General features: G+C 46.3%; 1 protein-coding gene across 1 annotated transcript in view; it reads left to right on the top strand.

Moving 5' to 3' along the window:
* Positions 1 to 20,345, top strand: part of atp10d (ATPase phospholipid transporting 10D) — a 29,676-nt gene that overhangs the window by 2,688 nt on the left and 6,643 nt on the right. Inside the window, 16 exon segments of the mRNA XM_031579964.2 lie at positions 2,012 to 2,404; positions 5,064 to 5,143; positions 5,146 to 5,257; positions 11,961 to 12,165; positions 12,498 to 12,583; positions 12,773 to 12,879; positions 13,553 to 13,684; positions 14,950 to 15,062; positions 15,485 to 15,737; positions 16,336 to 16,559; positions 17,034 to 17,210; positions 17,655 to 18,366; positions 18,670 to 18,776; positions 18,884 to 19,010; positions 19,349 to 19,533; positions 19,921 to 20,224. Of these exon segments, the coding sequence (XP_031435824.1) occupies positions 2,115 to 2,404; positions 5,064 to 5,143; positions 5,146 to 5,257; positions 11,961 to 12,165; positions 12,498 to 12,583; positions 12,773 to 12,879; positions 13,553 to 13,684; positions 14,950 to 15,062; positions 15,485 to 15,737; positions 16,336 to 16,559; positions 17,034 to 17,210; positions 17,655 to 18,366; positions 18,670 to 18,776; positions 18,884 to 19,010; positions 19,349 to 19,533; positions 19,921 to 20,224 (3,214 nt within the window). The 5' untranslated portion in view covers positions 2,012 to 2,114.

Genomic DNA, 20,345 nt, shown 5'->3' on the forward strand with positions numbered 1-20,345 from the left:
AAAAAAAAAAAAACACGTTTTTTAATCGCGAACGTTGCGGTTAGAAAATCGCATTCTATCATATCGCGATTAAATCGCAAATTCAATTAATCGTTCAGCCCTAAAGTAAAGGACTCCATATTTTGATCATGCTTTTACGATTGAAGCGGAGGCTTTTACATCCGAGCAAATTGGTATCCATGTTGGCCTTCTGGGGGAAGGCCAGTGTGTGTTGTTCAGCTGTAGGCATTTCCCGAGTGTGTGTGTGTGTGTGTTTTAGCTGTGCATTGGGACTACCGTTTGTGTTTGGAACACATACAGCAAGTGTGTGCTTGAGAGCTCCAAGCATTTTTCACTATGTGGAGAGGGATGCCCCTTTTTAGCCGAGTGTTGTGAAGCACACCCTTTTTGTGGGGCTCGTCTAATGCGCCCAGCTCAGTTTTAGCTGTGATTTATATTCACAAAATTAATTTGGATCTGGTTATACCAGTTTCTACCGTAACGGAACAATATAAAAATGACACATTTGGATGCTGGGGATAGACTTATCAACAAAAGGAGTTTGGAATTTCATTAGGATCCTAGAAAGTTTGAAGACACAAGCATGCAGTGTTTGTATATAAGGGGTGTGATGCATATTACATTTTTGTTACGAGAGTCTAACACTTTAGATACACACAGATTTGTTACGAGAGGCTACCACTTTAGATACACACAGATTCGTTACGAGAGGCTACCACTTTAGATACACACAGATTCTAAGAGTGGCTAACACTTTAGATACACACAGACTCTCGCCGTCTCCTGCCTCGCTATTCTGTTTTGTAACTTTGACCTCAGTGTGGAGTTTCAGTTCCTATGGTACTCAAACACACACACAAACACACACACACACACACACACACACACACACACACACACACACACAGGCCCCGTAGCCTCACATGAGTCTCTCCAGTGAATGCTCAAACGCAGATCACAAGTGGAATGGAATTCCCCTGTGTGTGTGTGTGTGTGTGTGTGTGTGTGTGACAAAGAGAGAATCTCATGTACCAGCAGATCAATGACCTCTTTATAAACTGTTGAAACATAAGATGGTGATCTAAAATAACTTCCCTTTTCCTTCATGAATTTGCTTTCCTTACACTGACAAGCGCGTTCGTACACTTGCACAGAATTTTTAACTGTTTAACAGTTGTAGGATTATTCAAAACTTCAGTGTTTATCTGGCAAACAATTGAAAGGGTGATGTGTGGGAGTCCAGGAAGTGATTCGAATTCTGAATATAAAATATGTAGATCGAATGCTCAGGTCCACCTAAACTTTCAGGCTTTACATTAGGATCGTTCATTACTCATTACTTAGGAAGAGCACTTAGGTGTGAGTGAGTTGTGTGAGTGTAACTGAGAGATAAACAATTCAGGACTGTGCAGAAGTAGGCTTAAACGGCAATCTCAGTTCCTCAAAAACACTGCTTCTCAGAACAGTTTTGCATGGTCATGGCTGCTTAGTTTCTGGGTTGTGGCTGACCTATGCAAGCCTACAACAACGAATCGACTAAAATAGTTTACAACTAGTTGCTTGCGTCATACGCATAAGCGTTGTTTCACGCATTAAGTACCTCATTAGACATAGAAACTGTTGAGTTAGAACGGTTTCAAAATTCACAAATAAATGTGATTCACAGAATCCATAAATGTAAATGCTGTTACATTTGTTTACAGACTGACGAACGTGCATTTACAAACTGCTCGCATCAGCATCGATTATCTCTGCATTTGTTTGTGGATTGTTGAGAACGTTAACGTATATTCAAGGGAATGACAGAATTTAACCACATTGTATTTCATCTGTGCAGTGTCCAGTTATGTGGAGTACTACAGTAGGAAAAAAGCCCTAGTTTTACTCAATACACCAATTCAAATGTGTTTCAGAATTCTAAAACAAGCACCAGGTGATTTCTCACTTGATATGGAATGTTTGTTTTTGGAATGTATAGTAATTCCATGTGTGGGTGCACGTTTTTGTCTAGGTGGACCACAGCTGTATGAACCCTTTAGGTTCTTCTTGGCTCTTCCAGTGGCCTGGAGTGTGGCCCCTACCGTCTCTTGGGGCCTCCAGTTCTGAATCAACCGATGGAACGGTACCACTGGGTCCGGCACCGATGGCAGCGCTTAGTTGGCGTGGATGTGGGGAGGGGCTGGTACTCTCCTGCTGCGTCTCTGTCCACCAAGAGTCCACTGGATGCTCAGGACCCTGCCTCTCACCGGCTGACGGTGAAGAGCAGGACCGTGGTGGCTCACTGTGGCCCCAACCAGTCAGAACATCGCAGCATTTGCAAGGGTTACCAGGGCAACGGCATCAGCACCACCAAGTACAGCCTTCTCAGCTTCATCCCCAAGAACTTGTTTGAGCAGTTCCACCGGTGAGTCGTTTTCATTCACGCTCACATTCACACTCACACACAAACAAACAAACACACACACATTAAAACACCACATGCACAGATATACATAAAGAAGCGAATCAGATGTGGGAAATTAAGATAGACATTACAGACAGACAAAGAGAGAAATAACCAAGCAACCTATTTAGTGAGAAAAGACAGGAAGTCATAGAGACAGAGTATAACACAGATCATTTAAAAGTTTAGGCCTAACTAATTGATACATTGAAATTGTTAGCTGTTCAAATGAAGAAACAACGTTTAAGAAAAGCTTTGATTGGCATCTGTTTTTTAATAATAACAATTATTATTATTATTAAAAACAGGTAATAGGCTATATAAGGGACTCAATCTTTGCACTGTAGGGTTGGGAGGGCGGGGGGTGCAATTATTTTCTAGAGGTCAAAGATGGGCCTGCCATGAAACGTTTGGGAACCACTGCTATGTGAGATATGCCTTGTTTACAATTTAGTATTGGACACATCATGTTTTCACCTCCTATGCTGATAAACCCACCAATATCATCAGAACTCACAATTAACTTTCACATCCAACTGGCTACTACTTACTTTTTAATCACTACATCTTAAAACTAACTTCATACATTTTTCAGCGTTAAGCAACGCAATAGACATGTAGGCAGTCAGTCTGCGTGTGGCACTGACGGTGTTAGAGCCTACATTTAGCGGAAGTTGTTGCAAGCTTGATACATTTTGAAGACCTAGAAAAGTTTTGTCAGGCTAACTGCAGTAGACCTAAACTTGCCTTAACTATATTAGCTCACTGTAGCCTACCTTAGCATGTGTTTCGTTTTTCGAAATTCGTGTCACGTTGCGTTTCAGGCATCTGTCAAACATTTAGCAGCTGGGGAAACAGTAGGCGATGACATAGTAGGATGGTGACATAGGCTAAGCTTTTCAGTAGGTTGCCAGTGTAGTTACCACTTAAACATTTCAAATACTTCAAAAACGATGATACTGTCTAAAAAATAAATGCCAATATTACATTTTATGACACCATTCCTTTGATCATGTAAATATAAGTTTTTTGAGTTGTTGCGATATAGTTTTTTTTTGTGACCGGTTTTGGACCACAATTGGACCAGCGCTAATGTTGAACCCTGTCACATCATGACGTTAGTAGCGTATAGCAGCTGGCTGAAGTAAGAATGTTCACCAGGGGGATGGTTGCCACTGGCGACAGGGAAAGAAATGGTCACAAAATAAAAAAAAAATTGGCGCATTAGTGACCATTTTAGTCACCATCTGGAACCCTGGAAGGCCAGACCAGGGCAAAATAATTATATCTGAGGCAGATACAGAATAAAGGGTGACTGCAAGGTGAGAAAACTGCCATGTCCTTGTCCTCGTCCACGTCACTTTCAGACTACTGACTGGACCTATTCTGTTGTTTTTGCCCTTGCTGAAACATTTCATGCAACATGGCGCCTCTCTCACCTGCCTGTTCAAACATGGATCAGAGCTACAGTGGGTCGAACACAGGGCAGAGAGAAGGAAACCAGATTAAAAAGAAAAACAGTCACTTGATGATTAATTGTGGTCATTCAACACCAGGCGTTGCTTTAATTGTGCTGTATCGTGTGATGGCTTGATCAGTGGCTGAGGATTGCACAACTGTGGGCGTTTAAGCAGCCATGCCCTAAATTGCATGTTGTTGACTGGAAAGGTACGCCAAAGAAAGGCCTTTCTCTTTTACATCGAAATAAAGATCTGTTCCATTAAGTCTTGACAGAGCATGTAAATGACCTGCCAGATTCATGTACATCTGACCGTATTCTTAGGTTGGTAACAAGTGAAGCTGCTTTGTGAAATGACCCTTGTGCAGCCATGTTGTGTGGAAGTGGTTGTGGACACGTCAGGTCAAGGGCTTATAATAGATGCTGTGTGCAGAGTTGTGTACTAGTGCCTGGAGGTGGTTTCCTGGTGTGAAGAAGTTTGTGTTTGTATATTTGGATATAAACAGAATATATCTGTATATCTGTGCTGCACTGTCAGTAAAGCTTCTGCTGATGCTAATGGCAGTCTTGGATTTGGTCAGTCATGAAACAGGTTTTAATCTTGAACAACGGTGGCCACCATTGTGAGACAGAGCCTGAGTTCCACTCACTCACAGAGCTTCACCTCAGCCATGTGTGTGTGTGTGTGTGTGTGTGTGTGTGTGTGTGTGTGTGTGTGTGTGAGACAGAGCCTGAGTTCCACTCACTCACAGAGCTTCACCTCAGCCATGTGTGTGTGTGTGTGTGTGTGTGAGAGACAGAGCCTGAGTTCCACTCACTCACAGAGCTTCACCTAAGATTATCTGATTATCCATTGAAGGATTTGCTGTTAAATGCTCTCTGAGAACCAGGGGTATCACCCTCTATATGCATGAGGTCTAGGAGACACAAGTCAAGCCATTTGCTGACACTTTCATGATACTTTGAATACACTCCCTCAGGATAATCTCTCTTCTCTAACCAGAAATTATTACATTCTAACTTAAGTCCAAATAAAAGTAACAATTACAACTAGGTATAAGATACATTGAATGATTGACTATGGTATATCCTTATTAACTATAAATCTTAAATTCTGGTTCCTTCACTGCTAATGCTTATGTTTCTTCTGTTGGCGGTCAGGGCGGCCAACCTGTACTTCCTCTTCCTCGTGCTGCTGAACTGGGTTCCTGAGGTGGAGGCCTTTCAGAAGGAGATCACCATGATCCCCTGGCTGTGGTTCTCGTCGTCATAGCGATCAAAGATGCCCTGGAGGACTACAGGCGCTACAGCTTCGACCAGAAGATCAATAACAACATCACGTCGGTCTACTGCGGGTAAGTGCGAGTCTGTGTGTGAGAGCGAGGGAGAGAGTGTGACTGTTTGGCAGCATGGGTCAGTGTGTGTGTGTGTGTGTGTGTGTGTGTGTGTGTGTGTGTGTGTGTGTGTGTGTGTGTGTGTGTGTGTGTGTGTGTGTGTGTGTGTGTGTGTGTGTGTGTGTGTGTGTGTGTGTGTGTGTGCGTGCGCGCGACTGCCATATTACAGTAGCGTTGGATATTTAAAACACACATACAGGAATTATGTGCATCTGAGTCTCAAACAGAAACACCTCAGGCAAACAGAAGGTTATTGCTAGATGTTTTTGTATTGTGTTATATCTTTTGACCCTCGTCGCACCAACAGGAGCAGTGCTCCAAATTTCGTTGTATGCAATTACAATGACAATAAAGGCTTTTCTACTCGATTCTATAGCTTCTATGTTTTCCTAAAACGTTATTTGCAGTGTGGCCCGCTGTGTGTGTGTGTGCGTGTGTGTGTTACTCTGTGTGTGTGTGTGTGTGTGTGTGTGTTAGTGTGTGTGTGTGTGTGTGTGTGTGTGTGTGTGTGTGTGTGTGTTTGTTGGGTGGGGGTCTGGAGATTGATATGTATTACTCTTGACTCAGCATTCTTGGCTGACAGCTTAATCAATCTGTAATGCAATATAATGTGGGAGTGTTGGGGAGCCCAACCCTCGTCACTGCGGGACATGCGCTATAGCTATAAACATGACGGTGCTGTTGGTGTCCAGAAATAAAGTCTCTGTTGAATGAAATCCTGTATCTTGGAAAAAGTTCCATAGCAAAAGTCCCTGTTATTACATTTTTTACAAGGCTAATTGAGCTGTCAAAGACTCCTCAGGAGGTCTGTTAAGCACAGTTTCATTATGGGGACGGCCAAGGACTAACTATTACTTTCTAAGAGAGCAGCCTTGGTTGGTCTTTGGTGAAGGCACATAATGTCAAATGCTATATTGTTTACAAGTAAGTGGGACACAGGACTTGGGATCTCCAAAGTAGAGCAAACTTTGAGGATACTTGAAGGAAAAGTGTGTGTGTGTGTGTGTGTGTGTGTGTGTGTGTGTGTGTGTATACTGATTGGTACCCATGCAACTGATTGTCTACTTATTCAGCCTTTTGTCCCACAATCCCAACCCGGAACCTGGTGTTTGTAGTAAGTCATAAAGTTCAACTTTGAGTTTATGACGCAAGCAAGCGCTTTCCTGGATTAGGAGTGGCAGAGAGATAGAGAGCCCTTGGAAACTGCTCAGACATACGGTAGGAGAGGCACGCTTTGATAGCACCACCTGTTCTTGGTTTCCGTGTTTGGATTCACCGCTCCGAAGAGAAGTGTGTTCTGTCAACTCGAGTGAGCTATGGGATCGGCTCCAGTGTAGTCTTGAGCGGAGATTGGTATAAGGCACTCATCAGAGTGTGGACATGCAGAGGAAAAAGCAAACTAAATGGGATTATAGTCACACACTTTGCCGTGTACACACACATACACACACACGTTGGAAGAGGAGAGCTATTCAAGCCGTAGGTCTCCATGGCTGGCGGTGTTTGGAAGTGGATCTACAGGTCGTCAAAAGACAACGAGGAGAACAAGAGGAGACTCGTGTGTCCCTTCCTGGAGGATGAGGAGTTTTTCCAGCTGCGGCGTTCCTACAGCGGGAACAAAATCCGCACCACCAAGTACACCTGGCTTTCCTTCATTCCCAAAAACCTCTTTGAGCAGCTGCACCGCTCCGCCAACGTCTACTTCATCTTCATCTGTGCGCTGAACTTCGTGCCCATCGTCAGTGCTTTCCAGCCGGAGATCGCCATTTTGCCCCTTGCCATAGTTATGTTCATTACCGCGGTGAAGGACCTCTGGGAAGATTACCGGAGACGGAAGTCTGACCGCAAGGTGAACAACCTGCCGTGTGAGGTGTATGACAGGTAAACAAACAGACGCACGAACGCACGAACGCACACACGCACACGCGCACACACACACACACACAGACTTACTCATACACACAGTCCAAAACATCTTGGCGCTCATAAATGAAGGAAAAATGTTTCAGGAACACAGCATACATGCACATAATCAAAATAACCAGGTGTGCCAGTTTTTTTGGCGTTTCAGACTTGAAACCACGGCAAACATTTGCCTTCACGCAGATGGACACATAGACAAATGTTTGTGTACAGCACCATAGTTACAGCAGCAGAAACAGTCTGGCTGAAACCTACCATGGAAACAGGTTGGAACGCCTCAACATCACAAGGAAATGCAATCTGTCAAAGGAGCCCATTAGGCCCACAGCCTTAAATCTATACTTATCTGTGTGTGTGTGTGTGTGTGTGTGTGTGTGTGTGTTTGTTTTGTAAGACTAATTGAGCGCAGTTGGGAAATATTGTTTGTACTTCCAGCAAGGTGTGTTTTGTGGGTGCTCCTTATAGCCTCTCCCTGAGTGTGAGCAGAGGTCTGCATTATGAAATACCCCGTGAGGCCACAAGAAGGGCAGTCACCATTGTACGCCTCTCCTCCCTTTCAGGCTCAATCCATATTCCAATGCCTAACTGACAGGACAATGGGCATTTATTGAAGGTCCATGCAAGCGTGTCTCTTGGGATGATTTCCCTTTCCTCAGTATCATGATTTTGACCACCTCTCTCTTTTCTTGCTTTCGTGCCCCCCCCACCCCTCCCATCTCTCTCCATATGTTTCTATTGATCTCACTCACACATACAGTCACACCGACAGCCATCAACTATACCGACATGCAGAGTGAACTTTGCCCCTCCCGTTTACATGTACAGAAAACTAGAGAGGTGACTCAGAAGTTAATTGTGTATGGGAAGAAAAATGGCATCCCTGTTGCGTTCCCGTGACATGTGTGTGTGTGTCATTGTGAGTGTGTGTGTGTGTGTGTTTCTGCTTAGAATGAATCTTCAAAAGAGGCTTTACATCATCTTCTGCTTTTTTTTTGTTATGCAATTATATTCTTGAGCAATGCAGATGTGGAAACAAGGCTTGAAGTTTGGCCGCTCAAGGACACAAACAGACAAGAACACGGGCAAAAAATACTTGATTTAAAAACAATGTATGGAGGACAAACAAAACACAAGAGATTTGTTCAGAATTCATCTTAGGTGAAATATTTTTGAAGATTTTTGTCCTTGTTCCCATGCAGTACACAGTGAAGTATTGATTCTTCATACACCAGATGCAAATGAACCATAGCAGAGAAATGGGTAGTTATCCAAATGTGTGTGTTTGATGTTTAGTAGAACTTTGGATGCAGTGGTTTATGATCCTACTATAAAGAGAGGAAAGACCGGTTAGTAGACCGATTAAAAATAATATGGTACAGTGGAAAGACATCCGAGAAATGGCAGAGGAAGGAGAAGTTGTGCAGCATCACACATGAGAGGTCCTTGGCAGCCTAGGGCTACAGTAGCAAAACCAAGGGATAGTGCATGCCGGGCCAACACCATCACGAGGATGGTCTGGAGCTGACTATACCAACTATGACTGCCAGGCCAGTCACTGAGAGGCAACAGCACAGGCAGCCCTTTCCACCAGAGGCTGTGGATGAGTGATGGACCTCCGCACACCATTACTAACTGTGGGAAGTGATAAAGAGGGAAGTCCAGACTTAAAAGTGCAGAGGGTGTCCGCTTCTCGGATAGAGGAGGAAAGATGCCTCCCATAATGTTTGACACTGTTGGAATTACGAGATGGTACACTGGAGCTAGGCCGTTCAGGGTTTTGTATGTTAGATGGAGTTTTTTTTTTCAAATCCATTCTGTTTTTAACAGGGAGCCAGTGAAGAGAGGCAAGTACAGGAGAAATGTGTTCATATTTTGTAGTTCTAGTAAGTGTGCGAGCGGCTGCATTTTGTATCAGCTGTAGGCTTTTTAGTGAGTTTTGGATAGCGAAGCATTGAAGTAGTCAAGTCTTGAAGTGACAAATACATGGATTGGCTTTTCTCCATCTTGGAAGGCTGGGACTTTCCTGACTTAAGCAATATTACGTTGGTAAAAGACACTTGCATCTATTTCATGCAAGTGTTGAGCGAGGTCCTGATCAATGATTACACCGAGGGCCTTAACACTTGGGCTGGTCATCAGTGAGCGGCCATCAAACATAAGTAAGTGGCTAGATAGTGTGCCTCTCAAATGTTTAAGGCCTCACAACCATAACTTCTGTTTTGTCTGAGTTAGAAGCAAGAAGCTGTTAGTCATCCAGACTTTAACATCTTTAAGGCTGGCTTCAAGCTTAGCTAGTGGTGTTGGTTCGACAGTGGTACAGAAGGTAGAGAAGTCGTTTAGTAATCAGAAGGTTGCTAGTTCGATTCCCTGTCGAAGCGTCCTTGAGCAAGACACTGAACCCCTAATTGCTCCTGATGTGCCATCAGTGTAAATGTAAAATGTGTATACATTGTAAGTCGCACATATGTAAGTCGCTTTGGATAAAAGCGTCTGCTAAATGACTAAATGTAAATGTAATGTAATGGTTCATCTGGCCTCAGGGAAAGGTGTAGTTGAGTATCGTTGGCATAGAAATGAAATATGATGCCATGCTTCCTTATAACAGAGCCTAAAGGTAGCATGTATGAAGAGAAGAGCAGGGGGTCAGGTACACAGCTTTCATAAGGGACTCCATAATTTACCTTTGTATGACTGGATGGTTCATGGACATGTTCAAACTGACAAAGGTCAGCGAAGTAAGACTTAAGCCAAGCAAGTGCATGGCCTTTGATGCATGGCACTCGAGTCTCTGTAGTAGCATATGATGGTCTATAGTGTCGAAAGCAGCACTAAGATGCTAGTGCTACTAGAAGGACTAGTATGGAAGCACATCCATTATCAGATGTAACAAGTAGGTGATTAACAACAGAGCCTAGCACAGCACTGAGACGGCACTAGTGTATATTAGCAGCACCATGGGGCTAGCCTTTTCTGTTTGCTCAGCTTCTCTAGTATGCAGATTTGTGTGTGTGTTGGCAGCGTAAGTGTGTGGATCTTTCCTTGTGGGAGGTGTGCATGTTTTAAGATGCTGTACTGAAGTTGTGTGTGTGTGTGTGTGTGTGCGCACACGTGTTATAGGAGACAGGCATAACACGTACACATGTAGTCAGGACCATAAATATTTGGATATTGACACAATTTTCATCATTTTGGCACTGTACACCACCACAATGGATTTGGAATGAAACAATCAGCTTTCAGCTTTAATTTGAGGGTATTTACATCCAAGTCAGGTGAACGGTGTAGGAATTACAACAAATGTTATATGTGCCCCCCCTTTTTAAGGGACCAAAAGTAATTGGACAATTGGCTACTCAGCTGTTCCATGTGTTATTCCCTCGTTATTTCATTTACAAGGAGAAGATAAAAGGTCTAGAGTTCATTTCAAACACATATTTGTGTTTGGAATCTGTTGCTGTCAACTCTCAATATGAAGTCCAAAGAGCTGTCACTATCAGTGAAGCAAGCCATTATTAGGCTGAAAAATATAAACAAACCCATCGGAGAGATAGCAAAAACATTAGGTGTGGCCAAATCAACTGTTTGGTACATTCTTAAAAAGAAAGAACGCACTGGTGAGCTCAGCAACACCAAAAGACACGGAAGACCACGGAAAACAACTGTGGTGGATGACAGAAGAATTATTTCCCTGGTGAAGAAAAACCCCTTCACAACAGTTGGCCAGATCAAGAACACTCTACAGGAGGTAGGCGTATCTGTGTCAAAGTCAACAATCAAGAGAACACTTCACCAGAGTAAATACAGAGGGTTCACCACAAGATGTAAACCATTGCTGAGCCTCAAAAACAGGAAGACCAGAGTTTGCCAAAAAACATCTAAAAGAGCCTGTACAGTTCTGGAACAACATCCTATGGACAGATGAGACAAATATCAACTTGTACCAGAATGATGGGAAGAGAAGAGTATGGAGAAGGGAAGGAACTGCTCATGATCCAAAGCATACCACCTCATCAGTGAAGCATGGTGGAGGTAGTGTTATGGCGTGGGCATGTATGGCTGGCAATGGAACTGGTTCCCTTGTATTTATTGATGATGTGACTGCTGACAAAAGCAGTAGGCTGAATTCTGAAGTGTTTCGGGCAATATTATCTGCTCATATTCAGCCAAATGCTTCAGAACTCATTGGACGGCGCTTCACAGTGCAGATGGACAATGACCCGAAGCACACTGCGAAAGCAACCAAAGAGTTTTTTAAGGCAAAGAAGTGGAATGTTCTGCAATGGCCAAGACAATCACCTGACCTGAATCCAATTGAGCATGCATTTCACTTGCTGAAGACAAAACTGAAGGGAAAATGCCCCAAGAACAAGCAGGAACTGAAGACAGTTGCAGTAGAGGCCTGGCAGAGCATCACCAGGGACGAAACCCAGCGTCTGGTGATGTCTATGGGTTAGTGTTTGTTTGGGATCAGGTTAGCCTGCAGTAATTATATTTTCTGAAGGTGTGTGTGTGTGTGTGTGTGTGTTGTTTTCCACGTGCACATGCCTCAGGAAAAATCAGAAGTATGTGAAATGTTGCTGGCTCGAAACTGGTGTCAGGGACAAGGTTATACTGAGTGGTAATGAAATCATCTTAACTGTGTGTGTGTGTGTGTGTGTGCGTGTGTGCGTGTGTGCGTGTGTGCGTGTGTGCGTGTGTGCGTGTGTGCGTGTGTGCGTGTGTGTGTGTGTGTGTTCTGTAGGAAGCAGCATAAGTATGTGGACCAGCGCTGGGCTGATGTGTGTGTGGGGGACCTGGTGCGGCTGTTCTGTAATGAGATCATCCCTGCGGACATGGTGCTGCTGCACACCTCCGACTCCAACGGAGTGTGTCACATCGAGACGGCCAATCTGGACGGAGAGACCAACCTCAAGCAGAGGCAGGTGGTGCGGGACCTGCCACAGCAGGTGAGTGTTTCTTCCCTTCATGACTCTCATTCATTTCTTCTCTCTTCATGACTCTCTCTCTTATTCTTTTCTTCTCTTCATGACTCTCTCTTATTCTTTTCTTCTCTTCATGACTCTTATTCTTTTCTTTTCTTCTCTCTTATTCTTTTCTTCTCTCTTATTCTTTTCTTTTCTTCTCTCTTATTCTTTTCTTCTCTCTTATTCTTTTCTTTTCTTCTCTCTTCTTCTTTTCTTCTTTCTTCATGACTCTGTTATTCTTTTCCTTTGTTTCTTGCCACCTGTTTCTGTCTCTCTCTCTCTTTGATGCCAAGTTGCTTTTGTGTGTGCATTAGGGTTCAGGGTTCAACCCAGAAAACTTCAGCAGTCGTATCGAATGTGAACACCCCAACGACAACCTGAGACGCTTCAGAGGATACATGTAAGTGTGTGTGTTGATTTGTGTATACTTGCCTGATTCGATGTAAGATTTCTGTCATCTATTTGTAATGACTGTGTGCCTGTGTGTGTGTGTGTGTGTGTGTGTGTTTGTGTGTGCGTGTGTGTGTGTGGTGTGTGTGTGTGTGTGTGTGTGTGTGTGTGTGTGTGTGTGTGTGTGTGTGTGTGTTAGGGAGCACCCGAGTAAGACTCGCGTAGGGCTGCACAGTGACAACCTGCTGCTGAGGAGCTGTACAGTGAGAAACACGGAGACTGTTGTGGGCATCGTGGTCTATGCTGGTAGGTATTTGGGCATTTGCAAGTTTGGGGATTTCATCAAGCTACGTACAAATGTTCTATACCTTTCATTTTGCCTCTGGGAACAGCTATGTACTTGGTCTACAAGGGTCTGGTCAGTTCGGCACATTTCACAGGGATTTGTGTCAGAAAATTGACAGATCTTGAGTTTTTTTCTCAAATTTTAATCATCCACTGCAAAAAATATCCAACTTATATTTGCCTTCCTGCTATAAAACAAACATGTGTGGGTATCTGTGCAGCTTCAAGGCCATAGATGATTGAATCAAATATTGGACACATGGAAAAAATAATAATATATAAATTCCTATAAAGAACACAATCTGGTGTATAAATAATGTAAAAACTGAAGATGTTCTTACATATGACAATTCTTAGCCAGTGTGTATTTTGGGGTTGTTAGTTAACCTCATCATTTTGTAAATGAATGTGTACAGTATGTGGCCAGGCCACTATCTGTTACAGAGGGGCAAGAGAGTCGAGAATACCTACAAAACTATAACATTTGAGAAGTCAAGTTTATAAGGAAATGTGATGCGGATAAATAGATGAATGGAATAATATGAGTGATGTGTGGTTGTGTGTGGCCAGGACATGAGACGAAGGCGATGCATTAATTTAGATGAATGAGTGATGTGTGGTTGTGTGTGGTCAGGACATGAGACGAAGGCGATGCAGAACAACAGCGGTCCGCGCTACAAGCGCAGCAAGCTGGAGAGGCGGCTCAACGTGGACGTGCTGTGGAGTGTTGTCATCCTGCTGCTAATGTGTCTGACTACTGCTGTCGGTGAGCACACAAATACACACTTACATGTTGATATGCATGACGTCCTGGGCATGGCGTTAAACTGCACCCGGGCAGATGGAGCTCGTGAGCGTGCGTGACACAGCAATCGTCTAGGGAATGGAAACCCCGACAGAAAACCAACTGGTCCTCCAGGTTGGGTGTTGGGCTACAGGCCACTCACCTGTTACCAAAAAAACTAAAATTATTACTGAAACTGCAACTATTCAGAAGTTGTGGCGTTGTGCGCCTCTTGACGTGGAGAGAACTATATTGATAGGCATACAGGGGCGGAGCATGTCTTTCCTGTTGAGGGGTGCCAAGTATCAGAGTCCGTGGAACGGGGGGTTTTCTATTTACACACACCCGTTCCTGTTCCTGATAGTCTAGGCTACTAAGGTGGCGTCCACACGAATACAGTGAAAACAAAGTTTGGGCGAAAACTGAGACGTTTTTTTGCATTTTGGCCTTTTGTCCAGACGACAACTGTGTCTTTCAAACACAACGCTTACGTCGCCGTGTGGACTGGCAAAAACTGCCTCCACCACATCCTCAATGGCAATGAATAGAAAATCTATTTTTCATTTTCGCAAAGGGAAACCTCGTTTTCAAAACACTCCGTTGTCATGTGGACGACATCTAAGAAAAACCCGTTTGTCGGCCTGAAGTAGGCCATTTCTAGACTGCAGTCCTCCTAATTGTGTGTTCGCCTTCTCCCTCCATAGTGGAGCATAGGCTATCGATAGCGCGCTTCCACTGGATTTGGTGTTCTCTGTGTTTCAGTAAATCCACTGAGCGAGGTTGTGGCCCACCCAGCTGTTGTACTAATTAGGTCATGTTTAATTGTGATGGGAAATGAAGGAAGAAATGTTCTTCCTGTGCACTTCTCACGGGAACTGTGAGGTATATTTTGTGAAGGGCAGCCAGTTAGTTGATGGTTGATTTCCTCCCTCAGCAGGCAGCCATGAGCTTGGTGTTTTTTAATAAAACACACAACATAAACACGTTTACATGTTTGTTGAACACATCTTTCAAAGTGATTTATACTTGCTAACACTGCTAACTGGGGCACCCATAGCACCCATTGAAGCTGCGCTAGTGTGTGAAGGACATTATTCTAGTTCTGTTCAAGGTCTGTTGTGTGTCCAGGACCACAAAGGCAGTTTCTCTCTGATATGCATACACACACATGGTTTCTCTGTGGTGCACACATCGTGGTTTGTGCGGGTTAACCTGAGATGGCTGTGTGTTTTATGTTGATGGTGTAGGTCATGGCTTGTGGTTGAATAGTATGAAGGACCCCGTCTTCCTAATCCCTGGAGACCCCTCTCCACCATTGGCTGGCTTTTATATGTTCTGGACAATGATCATTGTCTTGCAGGTAACATATATGTGTGTGTATGTATGTATATATATATATATAAAGATAGATAGATAACATGTAATGCACACATACACACACTCACATATTGAAACACGCCTAGCTAAACTTCACATTAACAAATACATTAGAACACAGCTATAGCTTATCTAGGACGCAACCAGATAATTACCACATACAAATTAAAGCAATCTACAATTACAGTTCAGATCTACTCCACCCCCACTTTACACACACACACACACACACACACACACACACACACACACACACACACACACACACACAAACACAAACACAAACAAACAAACAAACAAACAAACAAACAAACAGCAAACACACTTATCATTTTCCAAGCCTAAGCAGTTCCAGACATGAAATCAGCTCATATCTGTCCTCCCTCTTCTCCCCTTTGCTGGCAGGTGTTGATCCCCATCTCCCTCTATGTGTCCATCGAGATCGTCAAACTGGGCCAGATCTATTTCATCCAGAACGACCTGGACCTCTACAACGAGAGACTGGACACGGGCGTTCAGTGCCGGGCCCTGAACATCACGGAGGACCTGGGCCAGATCCAGTACATCTTTTCTGACAAGACCGGAACTCTGACCGAGAACCGCATGCTGTTCCGACGCTGCACCATCGCTGGAACCGAGTACCCTCATCATGAGAACGGTGCGTAACTGCCAAACTAGGGCAACATGAATGAAGCGTGCTGGGTAGGCCACAGATAATGGTGATTGCCAGAGGGTAGAAGATCACCATAATGATTTTAAGAATTTCTTCGATGTGGGGGGTGCTGATGTGTTTAGTAAGAGGGCGCGGCAAGTTTGAGAAAGGAACAGCTAAGGCTTAGGAGAGTACCAGGCAAAGTGGCTTCTGTACACATACTTCTAAATCATGGGATCATTGGAAGACGACCAAACCAACAGTTCACCAAGCTTGTTCTGTGTAACTGCAGAGCGCTAACCCCGTCTGTGTGTGTATGTACACTTCCTATGTTGAGTACACACGGTGTTGCCACGGCGACCTCACGTACGTGTTTAGGGGAGAACATGTGGGATGGAGGTAGTCTAGTCAGTTTGAGATTATTACACTGTAGATAGATGTGCTAACATACAGAGGCATAAATACAGACAGTCTCTCTCTCTCTCTCTCTCTCTCTGCGACACACACACACACACACACACACACACACACACACACACACACACACACACACAAATACATGAATCTGTCGTGTGTGTGTGTGTGTGTCTTGTCTCTACTGCAGCACGCGCTCAGGAGCAGTATGAGGAGCAGCCGGCGGAGGGGGGGCCGGAGGGGGGGGGCTCCCACACGCTTCGCTCGCGCAGCAGCCACCGCTCCCTGAGCTGCCGCTCGCTCAGCTGCAACCGCAGCTCCGTGTCCCTCAACACACTCGCCCGCGACTCCGACACACACTCCCACGAGGACGCGCACCCCGCGCAGGGGCGGGGAGCTTTCAGCAGCGCTATGGTGAGGGCCCCCCTGTGTGTGCTTGTACACACGCACACCTGTGTGTGCTTGTACACACGCACACCTGTGTGTGCATGTAACTAGAGTGCTTGTACACACACACACACCTGTGCATGTAACAAGAGTGCTTGTACACACGCACACCTGTGCATGTAACTAGAGCATTCTCTATGGTGTGCTAGCTTTTTTGGGGTATAAATTGAACACATACACACATTCTTGCATATGTGCTGCACATTAATGTGGATGGATGTGTGTTTGTGCATCCTCAATATGGGTGTGTGTGTTCTCATGTGAATAACTATCCACTGGGAGTATGTCTGTGGCTGTGCCTGTGCCTGTGCCTGTGTCTGTGTCTGTGTCTGTGTCTGTGTGTGTGTGTGTGTGTGTGTGTGTGTGTGTGTGTGTGTGTGTGTGTGTGTGTGTGTGTGTGTGTGCGCGCGTTCCCTCACGTACCTCGTCTCCCTCCTGCAGGAGTGTGAGGTGGTCCCTGACCCTCTGCTGCAGCTGAAGTTAGGGGGACTCTCCTCCCCCCTGGCCCCTCCCCTGAAGCAGGACGCGGCGGAACTCTCGCACATCCTGGACTTCTTTCTGGCGCTGGCCGTCTGTAACACTGTGGTGGTGTCGTCCCCCACACAACCGAGGCACATGGTATGTTCCAGCCGTTCCAGGCTTATTTAATAAATGAATAAGCAAGTGGCATGGAGAGATTTGGTTATTAATGTTTATCTAGAGCAGAAGGAAGTACCTCCTTTGTGTGTGCCAAACGGGTAATATTAGTAAATCGAATCCAACTAACTTATCATCATGTTCACTTTTGTTATGGCAACCCTTAGTTTTTCTGTGGAGGCACATCCTACATATTGTATTCCTTTAATAATACGGCTTTAGTAACAGGGAGTGTACACAATTAGAAACTGACAATTACATTTAATTACAGTGTGTCTGTGCGTGTCTGTGCGTGTGTGTGTGTGTGTGTGTGTGTGTGTGTCTGTGTGTGTGTGTGTGTGTGTGCGTGTGTGTGCTTGTGTGTGCTTGTGTGCTTGTGTGCTTGCGCGTGTGTGTGTGTGTGTGTGTGTGTGCTTGTGTGTCTAGGTGCAGCTCCCAGTTGCCCGCACCCCTCTCAGCTCTCTGGAGGACATGAAGCTCCTGCTGCAGAAACTCAGCCTGCCTCGCTTTGCCCTCACCTCACCCACCAGCGCCCAGGCCCAGCAGCCCCACACCCCACCCCTGCCCAGCCTCACCCGAAGACTCTTCACCCGGGGGCGCTCTGCCACCTACACCCCCAACACACCCCCGCCCGACACCAGCCGGACCACCACCCCCGACGGGACCCCCAAAAGCGCCTCGCCCTTCCAGACTCGCACTCCCTCCCCCTGTCCCTCCCCATCCCCATCCCCATCTCAGCTCCCGTCGCCCCTTCCTGGAGGGTCCTGCGGGCACGTGGAGCCCTGTAATCACCCTGATGCCAACAGCGATTGTGACGCTGCTTCTGACGATGATGACGATGACGCGAGTGATGAAGGAGAGCAGCTGCTGTACGAGGCGGAGAGCCCAGACGAGGCGGCGCTGGTGCAGGCGGCGCGGGCCTACGGCTTCACGCTGCTGGGGCGCTCGCCCGAGCAGATCCTGGTGTCGCTGCCGGGCGCCGGGCCCCTGGCCGTGCCCTTGCTGCACCTGCTGCCCTTCCACTCCGCCCGCAAGCTCATGTCCGTGGTGGTGCGCCACCCCATCACCGGCCAGGTGGTGCTCTACACCAAAGGAGCCGACAGCGTGGTCATGGACCTGGCCTCTGGCTCCGCTGCAGGTGTGTGTGTGTGAGCATTTGTCTGTGTCTGTGTCTGTGTCTGTGTGGGTGTTTGGTGTTTGGTGTGTTTGGTGTGCGTTGTGTGTGTCTCTGTGTCTGTGTGTGTTTGTGTGTTGTGTGTGTGTATGTGTGTGTGTGTGTGTGTGTGTGTGTTTGGGGTGCGGTAGAAACACAGTGTACAGCATACCAAGACGAACGGACAGAAAGCTGCCCAGCTATGTTTGCTACACTGTACTGTACTGCTCCATCATGTGTGCATAAGTGTAAGTTTATGTGTGAGTCTTAACCTGTGTGTTTGCATAGCTGGTGGAGACACACTGGGCCACCAGGCTCCCATCAGGGAGCAGACCCAGAGGCACCTGGACCAGTACGCACGAGAGGGCCTCCGCACGCTCTGTGTGGCCAAGAGGGTACGGGACCTCCAAACCTGTTTAACAGGTCCCACATATACAAACATGCAAGGGACAGCGGACAAGAAGGGTTTGTGTTCTCAACGCTGCTGCTTTGTGATTTGTAGGTGCTGGAGGAGGCGGAGTATGAGGCGTGGCTTAAGAAGCATGTGTTGGCTGAAACCAGCATTGAGAACAGGGAGGAGCTTCTGCTGGATTCTGCACAGAGGATCGAACACAACCTGACCCTGCTGGGTAAGGGAGGAGACTTGCTCTCACTCAAAGCACACTGAACTTAACCTCAACACTGCCCCCAACACACACTTCTCCAAAGACGTAACCCACTTAAGTTACAACACACTAGTTTCCCAACATGCATCATAATGGTCTCTTTTTACAGGATTGTAGATTATAAATCTTGAATAAACAAAGGGCATGTTTGATCTGTCACGTTGATGCACTCTCACATCCACACCCACACCCACACCCACAAGCACATAGCAACATTTGTGTTCGGCTCTTTGCATCCTGAACCCAACTCTGCTTTCCTCTTTTTCTCCTCTCTCATCCATCTCTCATCCACCGGTCTCCAGGGGCAACGGGCATCATGGACCGGCTGCAGGAGGACGTGCCCGAGACCATCGAGGCGCTGCAGAAGGCAGGGATCAAAGTATGGGTGCTGACGGGGGACAAACAGGAGACGGCCATCAACATCGCGTGTGCCTGCAGGCTCCTCAGGCCCTCGGACCGACTACTGATCGCCAACTGTGACAGCAAGGTAAAGGAGTAGGGACAGAACAGTACTGAGGAGGAAGGGGAGAGTCAGGAGGAGGAGGAGGAGGAGGAGAGGGAGGAGTGGGAGGAGTAAGTCATATCCGAAGAGGAGGAGAATACGGAGAGAGATGGAGGGAGAGATGGAGAGAGAACTGAAGAACAGATGGGAAGAGGACATTGGGAGAAGAAAGAATAGAAGGCGAGAGTATGGGGAAACATTATTAAATAATTGAGAGGGAGTATTAGTGAAGGGAGATAACATATGGAAAGAGAATGTGTGTGTGTGTGTGTGTGTGGCAGATGGAAGGAAAAACATTCTGATCTGGTGTGTGTGTGTGTGTGTGTGTGTGTGTGTGTGTGTGTGTGTGTTTTTTTTCTGTGTGGCCCTCAGGAGGCCTGTGAGGCCCGTTTGGCTGAGCTCACCGAGGAGATCTGGCGCGGCGAAGAACGGACCGATGCGTCTGAGGGAGCTGGCGTGGGCGTGTCAGATCTGGACGGGGGCGGGGCGTGGGGCTTCACGCTGGTGATTGACGGGCGGACGCTGGACTGGGCTCTGCAGGCGGAGCTGGAGGAGGCGTTCCTGGCGCTGACCCGGCGCTGCCGCTCCGTCATCTGCTGCCGCTCCACCCCCCTGCAGAAGAGCCAGGTGGTCAAGCTCATACGCGACACGCTCGGGGTCATGACCCTCGCCATCGGTGAGCCAGCGCGCACGCACGGGGGGGCTGGGTTGATGTGTGGGTGCTGGATAAAGTGTGAACAAGTGTGTCGTTGTCATGTGAAGTGATGCGTCTGTGTGGGCTACGACTGGCAGGACTT

Source organism: Clupea harengus, chromosome 14 (assembly GCF_900700415.2).
Source record: "Clupea harengus chromosome 14, Ch_v2.0.2, whole genome shotgun sequence".
In the NCBI taxonomy this organism is placed as follows: Eukaryota; Metazoa; Chordata; class Actinopteri; order Clupeiformes; family Clupeidae; genus Clupea; species Clupea harengus.